At 38.9% G+C, this 14,411-nt stretch overlaps 1 protein-coding gene across 1 annotated transcript in view; it reads left to right on the forward strand.

Annotated features, from left to right (window-relative positions):
* The window catches only part of LOC143019804 (all trans-polyprenyl-diphosphate synthase PDSS1-like), a 48,432-nt gene extending 45,299 nt beyond the window's left edge, over window positions 1–3,133 (forward strand). The window contains exon 8 of the mRNA XM_076175788.1: window positions 38–3,133. Within this exon, the coding sequence (XP_076031903.1) occupies window positions 38–295 (258 nt within the window). The 3' untranslated portion in view covers window positions 296–3,133. The remainder of the gene's footprint in view (window positions 1–37) is intronic.
* Window positions 3,134–14,411: the final 11,278 nt, after the last annotated feature.

Here is a 14,411-nt window from a genome sequence, read left to right on the forward strand (position 1 = left end):
AGTTCTGGATTATATTGTTTTTATTTTCCTCCCACAGTTCCCAGAGTTGAACCCGATGATCATGCGCCGCTTCCAGGAACCAGGAGATGTGCAGAAAGCCTTTGAATATGTGCACAAGAGTGATGGCTTGGACCAGACTCAGTTCCTGGCAGAGCAGCACTGCCAGGAGGCCATTAAGGTCATCAGCACGCTCAAGCCTTCTGCCGAGCAGAAGGCACTCATCTCCTTTACAGATAAAATCATCAACCGAGCTATTCAATCTGTCTATATACAAAAGACTTCTTATCCTGTATAAAGAAGGTAGCCAGGCAAGGCAAGCACCCACCCCCACTCATCGTACTCCTAACTGTCACCCATTTGTTTCCTTTTTGTCTTTGTGGATAAAGGGTCATCCCTGTCTCCTGCCCACTGCCCAGGTGCTTCATTTACATGGCGACCTACCCTCCTCGACCCCTCATGTGAAAATAGAGAGGACGAGGAGAAATCCCTTTGGGTCGCATTAATTTATTGTCCATTCACAACTGTTCTTTGCTCACACCTATCTTTCGCCTTCTCCCTTCCCTGCTCCACAGATGTTCTGTTTTCCACCCATTCATACATCTCATTCTCAGTTGTCCCTTCAAGTTCACTCCATCCACCTCTGCTTTCCACACTTTTTGCAAGTCTTTCCTCACTCATTCTTTTCATATGCCCAAACCATCCCATTATTTTTTCATTAGTTCTATCTGCCAGCTCCCTTTCCACCTCTGCTCTCCTCCTGATCTCCTCATTTCTCACTCTATCCATCCTCATAACCCCCACCATAATTCTCAAACTCATTTCAACTTCTCATTTCTGCCTCCTTTATATTCCAAATCTCCACCCATACAGTGTTGTAGGCACAATCACACCTTCGTACAGTCTTCTCTATGCATCCATTCCCAGATACCTTTTTCACATGACACTTTTCATTCTCCAGGACATACTTGGTTCACTCACTCTACGGTTTAGCTCCACTCCCACTCCTCCATTCCCTTCTACATATGACCCTAAATACTTAAAACTACCACTGCCTCTGAGTTCTTTAAGATGTACGTCCAACTTACTGCCACCCTCACCTCTTGTACATTTTATCACCCACATGTATTTACAACTTTCTCCAATCACATACCTTCCCAAAATCAGTCTCTCAACTGCCTTAGACCCTCCTCTGACCCAGCCACAAGTGCAGTGTCATCAGCTAAATAGTTGAATTTGACTCTATTATGTGAATAGATGGGTGGCTGTTATTGCTGTTATAGTACAGTAAAACAAGGCTTTGAATCAATTATGTTAAGTCAACGAGCAGCAAGGCATAGTCACTAAGTTTAGTGACCTCATGTCATACGACTAGGATGAGCAGCTGCATGGTGGTGGCAAACTGGTGGTGGGTGGTGACGATATTATTTATATTGGAAAACGACAAGTATTTTCATGACTGTACCACCATGACTGTTGCTGCAGTCTCCTAAAGAACTTGCTGGGAGAGGCTAAGTGTTAGCCGTCTCATTCAGAACATATGTCAAGTCAGTGGTTGCACCTGGTGATCCCTCGTACCCTGTGCGGCACTACCAGCAGAAGGACAACTAGGCTAAAGGGTAATGAACTACATTTGTGTAGTTTGGTTTTCTGTGAGATTGGTTTAGTCCATCCATGTAAACTGAAATAACTCACTGCCTAGCCTAGGATGTCTTTTATTTTTATTAATAAATTATTGTTGTTAATTAGTTTTTATCACAGTTATTAAGATTATTATTGTTGTAATTATTTTTTCTGCCTATTACTATTTATTAATACGGGGAGAGGCACTTTGGTCTTGGGTGTGCAATGTCGTCATCAGCTTTAGTGTTCACACAATACCTCTTGTGGCCCCCAGACACAGTCTGCCAGTTCTCCCCCTATTTTGTAATTAGCAGACAAAGCCAGATGTAAATATATGCACATCATGACAAATGATGTTAATATATAGTATTTTTTAAAGTTCAATCGGTTTCACAACATACGCATTCTGCAAACCCAGAGGAAAACAAACAAGTTATATTTGTTTAAATGGGATTTCAGTAATACTGATTACTTATGTATTAAATGTAAGCAGGTGTAGGACTGAGTTGGTTGCAGCATACAAGTGCCTTACTCACCACTGTACAAAGTAAGAAGGAACAGCACACTTAGTCATCTTTGGGTTATGAGTGAGGGGGAGAATGAAAATAAAGGAAAACATGGTTGTGAAATTTTTCATAAAATGGAAAATAAATCATGTTTGTATGGGATGTAAATCGATGATCACAAGTACTGTCTAAAGCTTGTTATCAAAAGTAGTTTTGCTGCCCACTCTTGATATATATATATATATATATATGTATATTGTTTCATTGCACAAATTAATAAATCTATGTTTGTTATTAGTATACATTGATCAGCAAATCATTTGATACTTCTTAGTAATACAGTATGAAGGATTGGAGATTAGCAAGACATTGTTATAGACTAGAAGACTAAAGATAAACTATACACATTATTATATTCTAGATGAGATAGGGTTCATGGTTGGTTCTGGGTCTAAAAACTATAGCACTAGGGAAATGAAAATCTTTGTTAGAATTGTAAACATGGTGGGATGGTTAAAGAGGCTCTTCATTTCTCTTCTTTATTTCTAGGAGTAAATTCCCAGAGTACTGTTTTAAAGGGAGGAAAGATGTAGGTGACATATTGGATGTTCAGTTAGGCAACAAATCTCTAGACAAGCTCCCAATTAACTCAAAAAGGTCATGTATTGTAGGATTATTTCACTGCAGTTCTTCGTCCTCCCAGTGTGGACATAATGTAGGTAATGACACAAGCTAAATTTATTTGATTTATTATTATTATTCTTTGAATTAATTATGGTAATTAATTAATTAATTTATTTTTATTTATTTATTTATTTATTTATTTATTTTTTTTGGCTACTTGCATTATGGAAAAAACCAATAAGGTCAGTACAATGATGTCAGGTCTCTTTTGGTAAAATCCTTCTTTTTCAGGCCTGGCGGGGTGATGTAGCAGTTACAATGTGATATACTTAAAAAAAAAAATCCTGGCTTGTACAGGTAAATTCTATGTAACTGAGTGGTAGACCAGGACAAAAAAAAAATAGGTGTTTAAACTTATCTTGACACCTAGTTGGTACAAGTGTGACTCTTGGAGTGACATTCTAAAAATGCTCACCATAGCCGTTATGGGTTAAAATAGCTGTCACCATGTAAACACCCTTCAGGCCCATTGTGAATGCCCTTTTCAACTGTTTATGAAACCTCTGATGTCCTTGCTTACTCTCAATTCTTGTGGAGGTCATGATTCTATGTGATATGAAATAGTCTTTTTACTTTGAGATTTATGAAGGTTGTGTTTAGCTAACAGTATTAAGTGTCAGACAACCTCTGGTGCAACAAGTATTTAACACATATCCTCAAGTGGTAAAGCAGCTGAAAAAGTAAAAGATGTGTACCCATTTAATTATTTTTTTTTCTCTCTCTCCAAAATTAAGAACGAGTACTGCAGAGAAAATTAATGCCTTCATACAGAATGATGATATAGATGGACTGAAAAAAGGAACATTTATTTGGTCTCTGGTAACAAAAAATAATATAACGTATATGATTTGAATGAATAATGATCAAGTAAGTAGAGCATTGAAGTAATTCTGTCTTCAGTAAGCGTTGTAGAGCATGACACGTGCATAATATGAATGGTTATAGTGTTTGCAGGCCCAGCAGGTTAATAGCTGAGACATACAAAACAAATTTGTCACTTATGAAGTGAGACACAAGTTGGCTACATGGAAGAAAAACAAAAATAAAGCAAACAAACTGCATTTCACAAATAGACATGTAACTTAAGCAACCATCATACTAATGACCCACTTTCAGAGAAGAATAGGCAAAAGTAAAAAGATCTGTATATTTCAATCATTATCTGTGATCCTCTTCAGCAGAAGAGGATCACAGATAGTGATCGAAATATACAGATCTTTTTACTTTCACCTATTCTTCTCCGAAAGTGGGTCATTAGTATAATCTTACTAATGTGTTAAGCAACCATGAATACATGTAAATCCCAGCACTAATTCTTATAATTGTGTCAAGAAAGTAGTGAAGAGGACCCATATTGCATTTCTTAGCCTGGCTAGGAAGCTTCACAGTTATTATCTGAAAGCAGCTAGTTTACATGGCACTGAAAGTTCTTGTTTTTAGTCACTTGACTGCAATCCTCTAAAATTTAGTCATACATTTGATATGAACAAGTGCATGAATCACACATACAATTTATTTATCAGTTGATGAAAGTAGATTGCTCTATGAGAAGAGATGATCTTTCATAAATCTTCTTGCTATTACTAATTCAAATACTACTACTTTTAGTACTACTACTACTCTTACTACTCCTATTGATGCTACTACCACTACTACTATTACTATTAACTGTTAATCTTTAGAGTTTTAAGATGCCAAGGAGACAGTTTCACAGGGTTTATTTTGTAGTTGATGAAGAAAAATGTAATCATTGCACCAGAATAGGTTTTGGAATGTCAAGTAGGCACATTAGATTCTAGACTCTAGAAATTCCTCATAATCTCCACAGCATTACTTTAATGAATGCTGTAGTAATGTGTGCACATAGGTACTATGTACTTAGCCTGCTTGTAGTACATCCTTAGACAGAAAGAGGAGTAGAAGAATATAAAGGTCTTGTAAGTGTAAGCAGTTGGTTCAGATCATCCATGTATAGTTGAATATAGGAATTGCTGGTGCATTGTGGGAGATAAATTGGTTTCTTTCTCCAACTAGATAGTAATCGTTGCCTCAAGTTTCATACATATACCAAAGTCTTTTTCCCCCTTACAAGGAAGGTAGCCAAAAGACAAAGGCATAAAAACCACTCCCACTTGTCTCAAGTTTCACTGACTAGAAGCCCGCAACCCCATGTCAGCTGGCAGCAGCCCTCAAGTTTTCCCTCAGATCCCCGTGGGAAGAAATTTGATGTCTGCTTTGTATTGGTGTGGGACTGTTTCTATCTCCAGCTTGTAGCATTAGTAGGAGGAGAACAGTTGCTATTTGTCAGCTCTCCTGTGAAGAGGTGGAAGGAAATGCATTAAAAATTGATGAGAGATCCTGGGCCCAGCCTGAAGACCAAGTACAAGTCCAACTCTACCTGCTGATGGAGATGAGGATGTAAGTGGGCTTTGAAGATGAGCTACAGGGAGATGATTCCCTCTGATGTCCTTCTTGCAGTATCATCCCATGCAAGTACCTGTTGTTGGTCCCTCAACAGCTAGAATTAGCAAAGGTAAATGAGTGTTGTTCCTAGTTATATGGTGCTTCCTCATTTTGTAGAAATATAAGCTGCTGCTACTTGTCACAACATTGAAAACATGTAGAGGTGCCCAGGTGTACCAGCAATTCATGTAACCAGCTGTATATAAAGCCAGAGCTTTTCAAATGTATTCAGGTCTGGAGTAAGCTTAAGATCCACTCTTTTGATCACTATTTCTGTGGATACCTGCAGTAGCTCACAGATGCCTAGGGATCGCTTGACATGTTTACTGCCAGCTCTGAGAAGTGCATTTTGACCAGTGACTACTGTACTGCATTGGCTCATTAATGCTTATGTTCTGTCACATATGTAAACGTAAGGTTTCATGTTACAAAATGCTTCTGGAATGAAAGTTGGACTTGTGTGCTGTTCCACTCTGTGCAGATATGCCTTAGTTTCATGTAGCTCTGTAATTGTATTTGTCATAGTTCATACACTTAAAGGATGCTGTGGACTTCTTTGAAATGCATGAGAACCACCTATGTACACCACCAGTTCATCATATTTCACAATACCACACATTTCAATCAAATGAACTCTTGATGCTGAATGGAAGTCACAGCTCAATGAAATAGACCTGCAGTTGCCCAAATAGTGGTAATGGACCAACCCTTTACTGCTTTTGATATAAATATTTCTTTATGAAAATCAAAATTATAAGGATTTTAACACAAAAATGTATCATTTAAAAACTTGAAAATGTAAATATCTAGCACCATTTTCACTGAACACACACACACACACATTACAGATGCTCCTTGACCTATAATGGAGTTCTATTCCTATAAACCTATCACAAATTGAAAATATTTTTAAGTAGGAAAAAAGAAATGATATACCTGAAACTTACCGAATATCATAGCATTGTCTCTTTGAAAGTTTTGGCACTTACAGTATCAACACTTGCTACCTCAATGCTGCCTTTCATATTATGGAAACAGACATTTATCAAGTATTGGAACCAGTCATTTTGAGAGTAACTGCCTTTTTCTTCTTATCAGAAACTAAAGACAGACAGGTGTTTTCTAGACATGATGATATGCAAAAACAAGAAATGTAAAAAAGAAAAAATGCTGGCAACACAATGCACTGTAGAGTATTGGTTGTTATTGAGTGATTGACTAGGAACTGAAGCTCAGTGTTGCTGCCAAACATCACAAATGGCTATTGCACTACACATGGCTCATGTGGGAAAAGATCTGAATGAATATGTTGAAGTCTGGTTTCTGCTGAATGTCTACTGTTTTTGGACCATGGTAAAGTAAAACAAATCTTATTGAACCTTGTAAGTCAGGGACCATCTGCACTTTGTTTAATGTTGTGTCATTTGATAACTGCCAAAGTGGATATGAATTATGACTATTGTTGCAGTTGTTTAACCAAAACAAAGTCCTGTGTCATTTGATTCTGTCTAAAGTATGGCAAAGACAGACTGTGCTAAAGAGCACTGCTTGATACCCAAACTCTGCCCTTGTGACCTCGTTTTCTCAGTCCTACACCAAGGTAAATATATATATATATATGTGTGTAATTGTCTAATAAACAAGGGTTTGATTTCCCCAAGGTTTGCCCAGGTAGAGGTTGTGGGACCTTATTGTAGTTGGGTTGACTCCTGCATTAGAACGGGGGCTGGCCTCTACTCTACACGTTTGTAATTGTATACTTGCTGCTGCTGCTGCTGCTGGGTGAGGTTTGTTGTTTCTGGCACCATGTGTTGTGTCATTGCATTCATTGTCACTGAACCAACAGTGGGTGCTTGCCAGTGGTGGTCCTGTAAGATGGATGTTGAAGAGAATCGTCTCCCTGCTGCCTGTCTTGAAAACCTGTCAACATCCTCATCTCCATCTGGAGGTGCAACCCTGAGACAGTGGCGGATCCAGGGGGGAGGGGCTTCAGTCCCCCACCCCTCACCCAATTTTTTTTTTATTTTATTACCTCATTATAGAGGTCAATAAATCTGCCTTATGTACACCAGTACATTGGAGAAAGCAATAATACAGTGGCAGAATTTTTTCCTAGCATTTAATGAAACACTTCAGTGAGAATAATTGGAAGTATATTCAACACATTATTGAGGTTAAGTCTTTAAAAATGAAAGATTAAGTATTATCTTTGTCCAGTATTTTAAAAGAAACTAAAATGAGAACATGTACTTCAGTTTATATTCAGAATCATTGTATTTGTGCTACAGAATACATCTCTTTAAAAGCATCATCTACGTTTACAAAATTCAGGTTAGCCCCCCTTTAAAGCATCATCTACATTTATAAAATTTAGGTTAGCCCCCCTCCCCCAAATTTTGATCCTGGATCCACCAATGCCCTGAGGGGTTAGCACTTAGTCTTTGGACTGGACTTGAGATTTCTCTGTATTTTACACCCTCATTTTTCACAACAGAAAAGCTAACAACTGCTGCTAGCTGGTGATATAGAAACAGCCCCACACTAATACAAGACAGTCCATAGTCCAAACTTTCTTCCCACAGATATGTAGCAGGGGTTGAGGACCATTGCTGGCTACTCTTGGGTTGTGGGTTTCCAATTGATGAAACTTTGGGCAACAATTATGTATCATATTGTGTTGCTCCATGCTTGCAGTGATGCTGCATCTAACCATACAATGCTTCAGAGTGGAAGTGAAACAGTAGAAGAGTGACGATGTTGTGCTGTTTGTCTTGTTTTGTCTTACAGCTGTAAATATATAATGCAATGTTTGATGTTGATTTTGCAGAGATTTATTATATATAAAACACACACACATACAGACACACACACTATACAGACCAAGTTGGAACCATATGTCACAACTTTGGCTTTAAGGACACCATACATGAATTTGGAGCATTCTGGAGAATAGGAGATGGGACCTCATGCACATTGCTCCTTTCCTGCATACTACAGTTGGGTAAATACAAACACAGTCACACATATATATTTTAAGCTAGGTTTGATAATTAGTAAGAGACAGGACCCCACAACCATTCATCCTTTCCAGGTTTTCTGTATACTGCAGTTAAATGAAATCGGAGCACATGCCCACATCCTACACAAACAAACCCCATACAACCATGTCTCCCATATATTATATGCATTCATTCATAGAATCAAATGTGATGGTTATTGCAATTTGTATCTGCATCAACTAACAGTCACAAAGTTGCATTTAGAAATCTGCTCAAATTGTTTTTACACTTTTTGTTTTACTTGTTTCATGTACAGGAAGTAAGAAGTAATGGTAGAGTCTGCAAACTTGGGCATCCTCATGATGAAGGAATGAAGCTGATGAAAAGGTGGATTGTCATATGATAATGATAACAATAACAATGATGATAATGATCATTAGTGACTTGAATCCTTGGCATAATCCTGATCTTCCTGTTGTTCCAATCTCATGAATTCCTCAAATCAGCAAGTTCACTCATCACTAAAGAGGCCTAAACCAAAGGTTAAGTGAATTAAAATGCTATTCAAATCTTTGATATCCATGGCCATATTTTTTCTCAGTAGTAAAAGGTATCTCAATTTGGTGTGTAAAGAGAAAAACAGTTTTGCAATGGTAAATGGTTGTTCTTGTGCACTGTATTGCATTGTAGTGCAATCAGTACCAATTAACACTTTATAGCCGAGAGTGGTGGTTTTTAACCTGGGTTGCACATGCCTCTAAAGGGTATGAGCCATGTTGGCTGAATGTCCAAAACAATTACTTTGGATATATTGGACTTTGATGGCAAAAAAAATGATATGACAGACATGAGCTCTTTATCTTCTTCTTTTTTTACATTTTTGTCACAAAGGACTTTCTCAAATTATTTCACTGAATATTTTTCGTTAACTATATATAGACATCAAGTTGTTGAATTCTAGACTATTGCTTAGTGTATTTTTTCCATCCAACTTCTGTTTCTCTTAAAATATGTACTTAACAATCAAGAACGGAGACTTCTTTTGAGAAATGGGTGTGAAGAAATTTCACTGAAGTGTATAGGGATGAGCATTGACATTCTTAAGAACCACTAGTATAATAGGTTCCTGTCAACTGAATAGAATTACCTGGCATTATCAAGAACAAAATATAAATATTTTAGATTCACCCCAATATGCAGTAAAAGGTTAACTATGTAACCCTGTTCAGGCAGGGGGTACTTTCAAAATGAATGATCTGGTATTAACTAGAGCAAAATCCTCAAATGGTCCAAATTTGTTCCAGTGCATAATAAAGAATCAATTAAGGTGAATTTCAGTGAAGGAGTGATCGCAAGGTTACCTTAATTTTGCTGACAATTTTTTTTTCCCCACTGAGAAAAATATGGTATGGATTGGATTTGGATACCACAGATTAGAGCTACAAAAAACTTAAGTGTATGGTTCTCTCAGTAGGCCAGGAGAGTGGTGGCCAGCCCTATTCTGTGGAGAAAAATATATAGTTAATAAAGCAATATTCTTTTAACATATGTTTTTATATAGCCATCCTTTCTGTTCTTGTGTCATGTCTTCAAAATGATTGTTCATATTTGGACAAGGAAGTGAAATTATCCCTTAAAAAGACTTTTAAAGTTTGTACTGGAAACATGTACTGTACTTGGCATTGGCCATGGGGCCACTTAGAAATTTTGAGGAGAAAATATTATTGAATGTCATGGTTATGTGAGTATTGTTTTTATGTAACCAAGCTAATAAGAGATTACCACATCTGTTTTCTCTTATAAAGAAAGGTAACCCCTGTCTTTTTTTCATATTGTGTCCTCCTATAGGCCTGTATGCATCTCATCAAATGTGATACAGTCACCTTTTCTTTTGGTTTTGTTCATATGAACTCAAACCAACCACCTGACACCATAACCCCATTGCGATTCTCCAGCACAATATTACCTTCATTGATACATGTGCTGATGAATTGCTGGCAATGCAACACCATACAATATATAGGAATATAATAAAATCGTGTGTATCAAGGCTGTAATTCTCCGTACAAGGGAGTTGGCCAAATCAAAGTACACTGTAGCATACACCCATATTAAAAATCTCCACTCAAAATACTGTACTCATCTTAGCACATTGGAAATGGAGGGTTGTCTTCCTGATGTCATCCCACATACATACATACGTATGTGGACCACCCCAGGAAATCATAGGCTAGGGAATTTTTGATCTAGTCAAAATCCATCATGACTTTGAAATATTATTAGTCAAATAATCATAAGTAAAGCAAGATCAAGAGGATACAAAGGCAGCAACCAAACTTACTCCCAACCTGGCAGATACAAGGAGACTAAAAGCATTGGATCTGCCAACATGCAAAGATCAATGAAAAAGAGATAATTACAATTTTTAGATGTCTAACTGAACACCCCTAGCTACTCCCCCACCCCCCCATATACCCCTGCCTCATCTTAGCCACCTTAACAACTAAAGCCATCTGACAGTCAATAGATATAAATATATACACAGAGGGAGTGGGTTATGCAGCTGCAATCTCCATAAATAAAACAAGCTCTGGATCTCCTACCATCCTCAGTCACTTCAATCTTCAGTGCTTGGTAAATTATTCACAACTTCCCCTTGCATTCTATACATTTGTACGAGATTCACAAAGTGAATCTACTTGCTCTACAAGCAATCTATGACCACAAGTCCTGCCACCCACTGGTCCACAACATCCATTCATGAATCATCCAGATTTCTACCCACTTTAAATCTTTATTCTGCTGCTGGGTGCCATCTCATGTACACATCCCCAGTAATGAAGAAGCTGGAAAGGGAACTTGAAAGGCAGCATCCACCCTTTTTGATGCCTCCCCTTCACTCCCATCAACAAATTCACTTCTTCAATCAGCAATAGAAACATGTGGTAAAGACACTGGAAGCAGCACTCAACAAGTCATCTAAAAATGATCAAATCCCATTTACATTTGTAGCTCTCTTCACATCAATGTAACCAATATTTTGAAATGACACTGGTGCACCTAAGAACAAGTTATTTTCACCTCACACATAGCCACCTCATGACAAAAAAGTACCCCTCCACCCATTCTAATGTAAGGTTCCCCTTGCAATATTGCACATGTTACTAGAATACCCAATTTACATAACACCCTGCAATAAGTACCTACTCTGTCATTTACATTCTCAAACAGCAATGACTCAATGCCAAATCCTAAATGACAAAATACCAATAACTCTCCATCTCTCCACAACTTCCTTCAGGAAACAGAACTATTAACTAAACTAGATACCCTCAACTAAGCTGATGTTATATATTCGTACTTCCCTAAACATGACCTCATGTCACCCCAACAGTTTGAATTCCGACCTGGTATGTCTGTGGGAAATCAACTAGTCTACATAACTACAGAATATGATCATGAGAAACGAGGAGAACGGGTGATGGAAAAGGAGATAAGAGATAGGGTTGATGAAAGAGTATTGGGATGGTTTGGACATTGGAAACACTGAGTGAAGAAAGATTAGTAAAAGGTGTGGAAGGCAGAAGTGGATGGAGGGAACATGAGGGAGCGACCAAGAATGAGATGGATGGATGGGGTAAAAGGGGCATTGAGAAAGAGGGGGATGATGAAGTATGTAATTCAACACAAGTGGAAGGGTGGTGTGGTAAACAACAAAAACCTTTGTAGTTTTATTACTGACGTTTCGTCCTAGAGGGACTTCTTCAGAATGTATACAAAAGAATAAAATAACAGCTTAAATACTCCCACCTTATCCCTTTCCTCCCTGATCACCGTTGCTCCTCCCACGCCTCCGCTCGGCCTTGCGAAGAACCAAGTGGCTTGCTATCCTCGCTAACTTGACAAATCCATCATGTAGGCTGCCTCAGTTGTCCTTCTTTCTTGGGTAGACCTCTATGTAGTACCTCTGTTTCCTCCCAGTCTGGTAGGTGGCCAAAGTTGTTAAGGTGAATCGCTAAAGAATTAGAATTTCGGTGGGCTCTGACGTCACTTTTGTGCTCGGATGTCCTCTTGGCAATCCCTCTGCCAGTCTCTCCGTAATAACTAATGGGACAGCTTTTGCATGGTATTTTATAAACTATGCTGTTCTCTTCCGCTTCGGCCTTGTTATGAACTCCGTTTTTTAGAATATCATTTGTCCTGGTACCAGTACTGTAAGCAATTTCTAACTCTGCTTTAGTGAGACACTGTCCCAGTTCACCCATAAGTCTAGAGTTGGGGACAGACAAAAACCCACTGCTGTCAATCTGGGTCTCTCCCAATGTGTCACTTTTTCTCCTTTTTGTTATTTTCAACGCCTTGTCTTTTAACCTGCATAATAACCCTTCTGGATAACATAGTTTTCTGAAAACATCAAATATGTACTTAATTTCTTCCTGAATGAAACCCTCACTACATATTCTATATGCCCTCAGGAAGAAACCTATGACAATTCCACTCTTGATTTTGTCATTGTGGGCAGACTGCATTTTCAGTCTACAGGAAAAGCACAAACAAAGACGACATTGTACACTACTACTCTGCCCAATCCACTCTTGATTTTGTCATTGAGGGCAGACCGTATTTTTAGTCTACAGGAAAAGCACAAAGACAACATTGTACACTAATACTCTGCCCCTTAATGACAAATTCTTTAGTGGTTCACATTAACAATTTTGGCTACCTACCAGACTGGGAGAAAACAGAGGTACTACATAGAGGTCTACCCAAGAAAGAAAGGAGGACAATTGAGACAGCATACATCAGTTTGCATCCATGTAACAACCACCGTGATGGATTTGTCAAGTTAGCGAGGATAGCAATCCACTTGGTTCTTCGCGAGGCAGAGCGGAGGCGTGGGAGGAGCGACGATGATCAGGGAGGAACGGGATAAGGTGGGGGTATTTAAGCTGTTATTTTATTTCTTTGTATACACTCTGAAGAAGTCCTTCTAGGACGAAACGTCAGTAATAAAACTCCAGCTGTTTTTGTCGTTTACCTCACCACCATTCCACTCAAAGAAGGGGATGTCTGTTGAGGAAGGAAGAAAGCAGAAGATAGGAGTCAGTAGAGAATGGTTGTGTAAAATGAAGCGGCCTTGATGTGGATGTGTTGTCTTGCTGCATTGCTTCTGACTCAGGGCGATGGACGAGATGCAGGGAAGACCCGTCATCCCTGAGAGGCCAAGATGAGAGGGAGGGAGAGATGGTGAATGGGAGTGAAATAGGTGGGAGTAGAATTATGTCTTTTGACTATGGCTACCTCCATTGTAAGGGGGAAAAGCCCTTGGTGTGTGTGTGTATGTATATATATATATATATATATATATATATATATATATATATATATATATATATATACCGGAAATTTGATTGTGTATTATTTTTTCTCGCTTTTGGAAGGTCTACGTGACATCGAATCTCGTGACGGGGCACTGCATCCCTCCACCCGTCTGTTACGTTATGGGTGGCACATTCGTATGTATTGGGCGATTGGGAGCCTTCGAGTTTTGTAAGGGAGAAAAATTCCCACCACCCAGTTCAGGAGTCAAGTAGGGAAGCATTTTTAAGGGTTTTAGATCACCTTGATGCTCCAACACAAAACGAGGTAGTGAACCTTAGTTTAATTTAGAACGTGGTTGACAGGGACTCCTCCAAGGGTGCAAACGCGATCCCAAGGCGCCCGGGGTATAGCGCGTGGGTATAACGACTCGCCCATTAAAACCCCGAACCGTCAACAGGCGTGGGATGATGGGCCAGTGATCAAGTTAGCTATCGGGAGTTTACTATACGTACAGAAACACAAGGGTTAAGGAACGTAGTGATCAACAAGAATCCTACGTATCCGGATTTGAAAATCAGTTAGGCGTTAGCGAATTACAAGGGATTGTTGCCAGGTGTTGCCTTCTCCCAACAATTAGTTGGCGGTTGTACTAGGTTAGGTGATAAGCGAAGAGAGAAGTATATCCTAGAACGGAATTCCTCCAAGTGTCGAGTAGGTGGTGGTATCAGGCGCGGATACAAGGGGGGGCCCAGGTGCCCCCCCCCCCCAACGCCCCGAGTATGAAGAACAATGGTAATGGTCCATTACCATTGTTCAC

Source organism: Oratosquilla oratoria, chromosome 38 (genome assembly GCF_046742065.1).
Source record: "Oratosquilla oratoria isolate Oo_2021 chromosome 38, ASM4674206v1, whole genome shotgun sequence".
Taxonomy (NCBI): Eukaryota; Metazoa; Arthropoda; class Malacostraca; order Stomatopoda; family Squillidae; genus Oratosquilla; species Oratosquilla oratoria.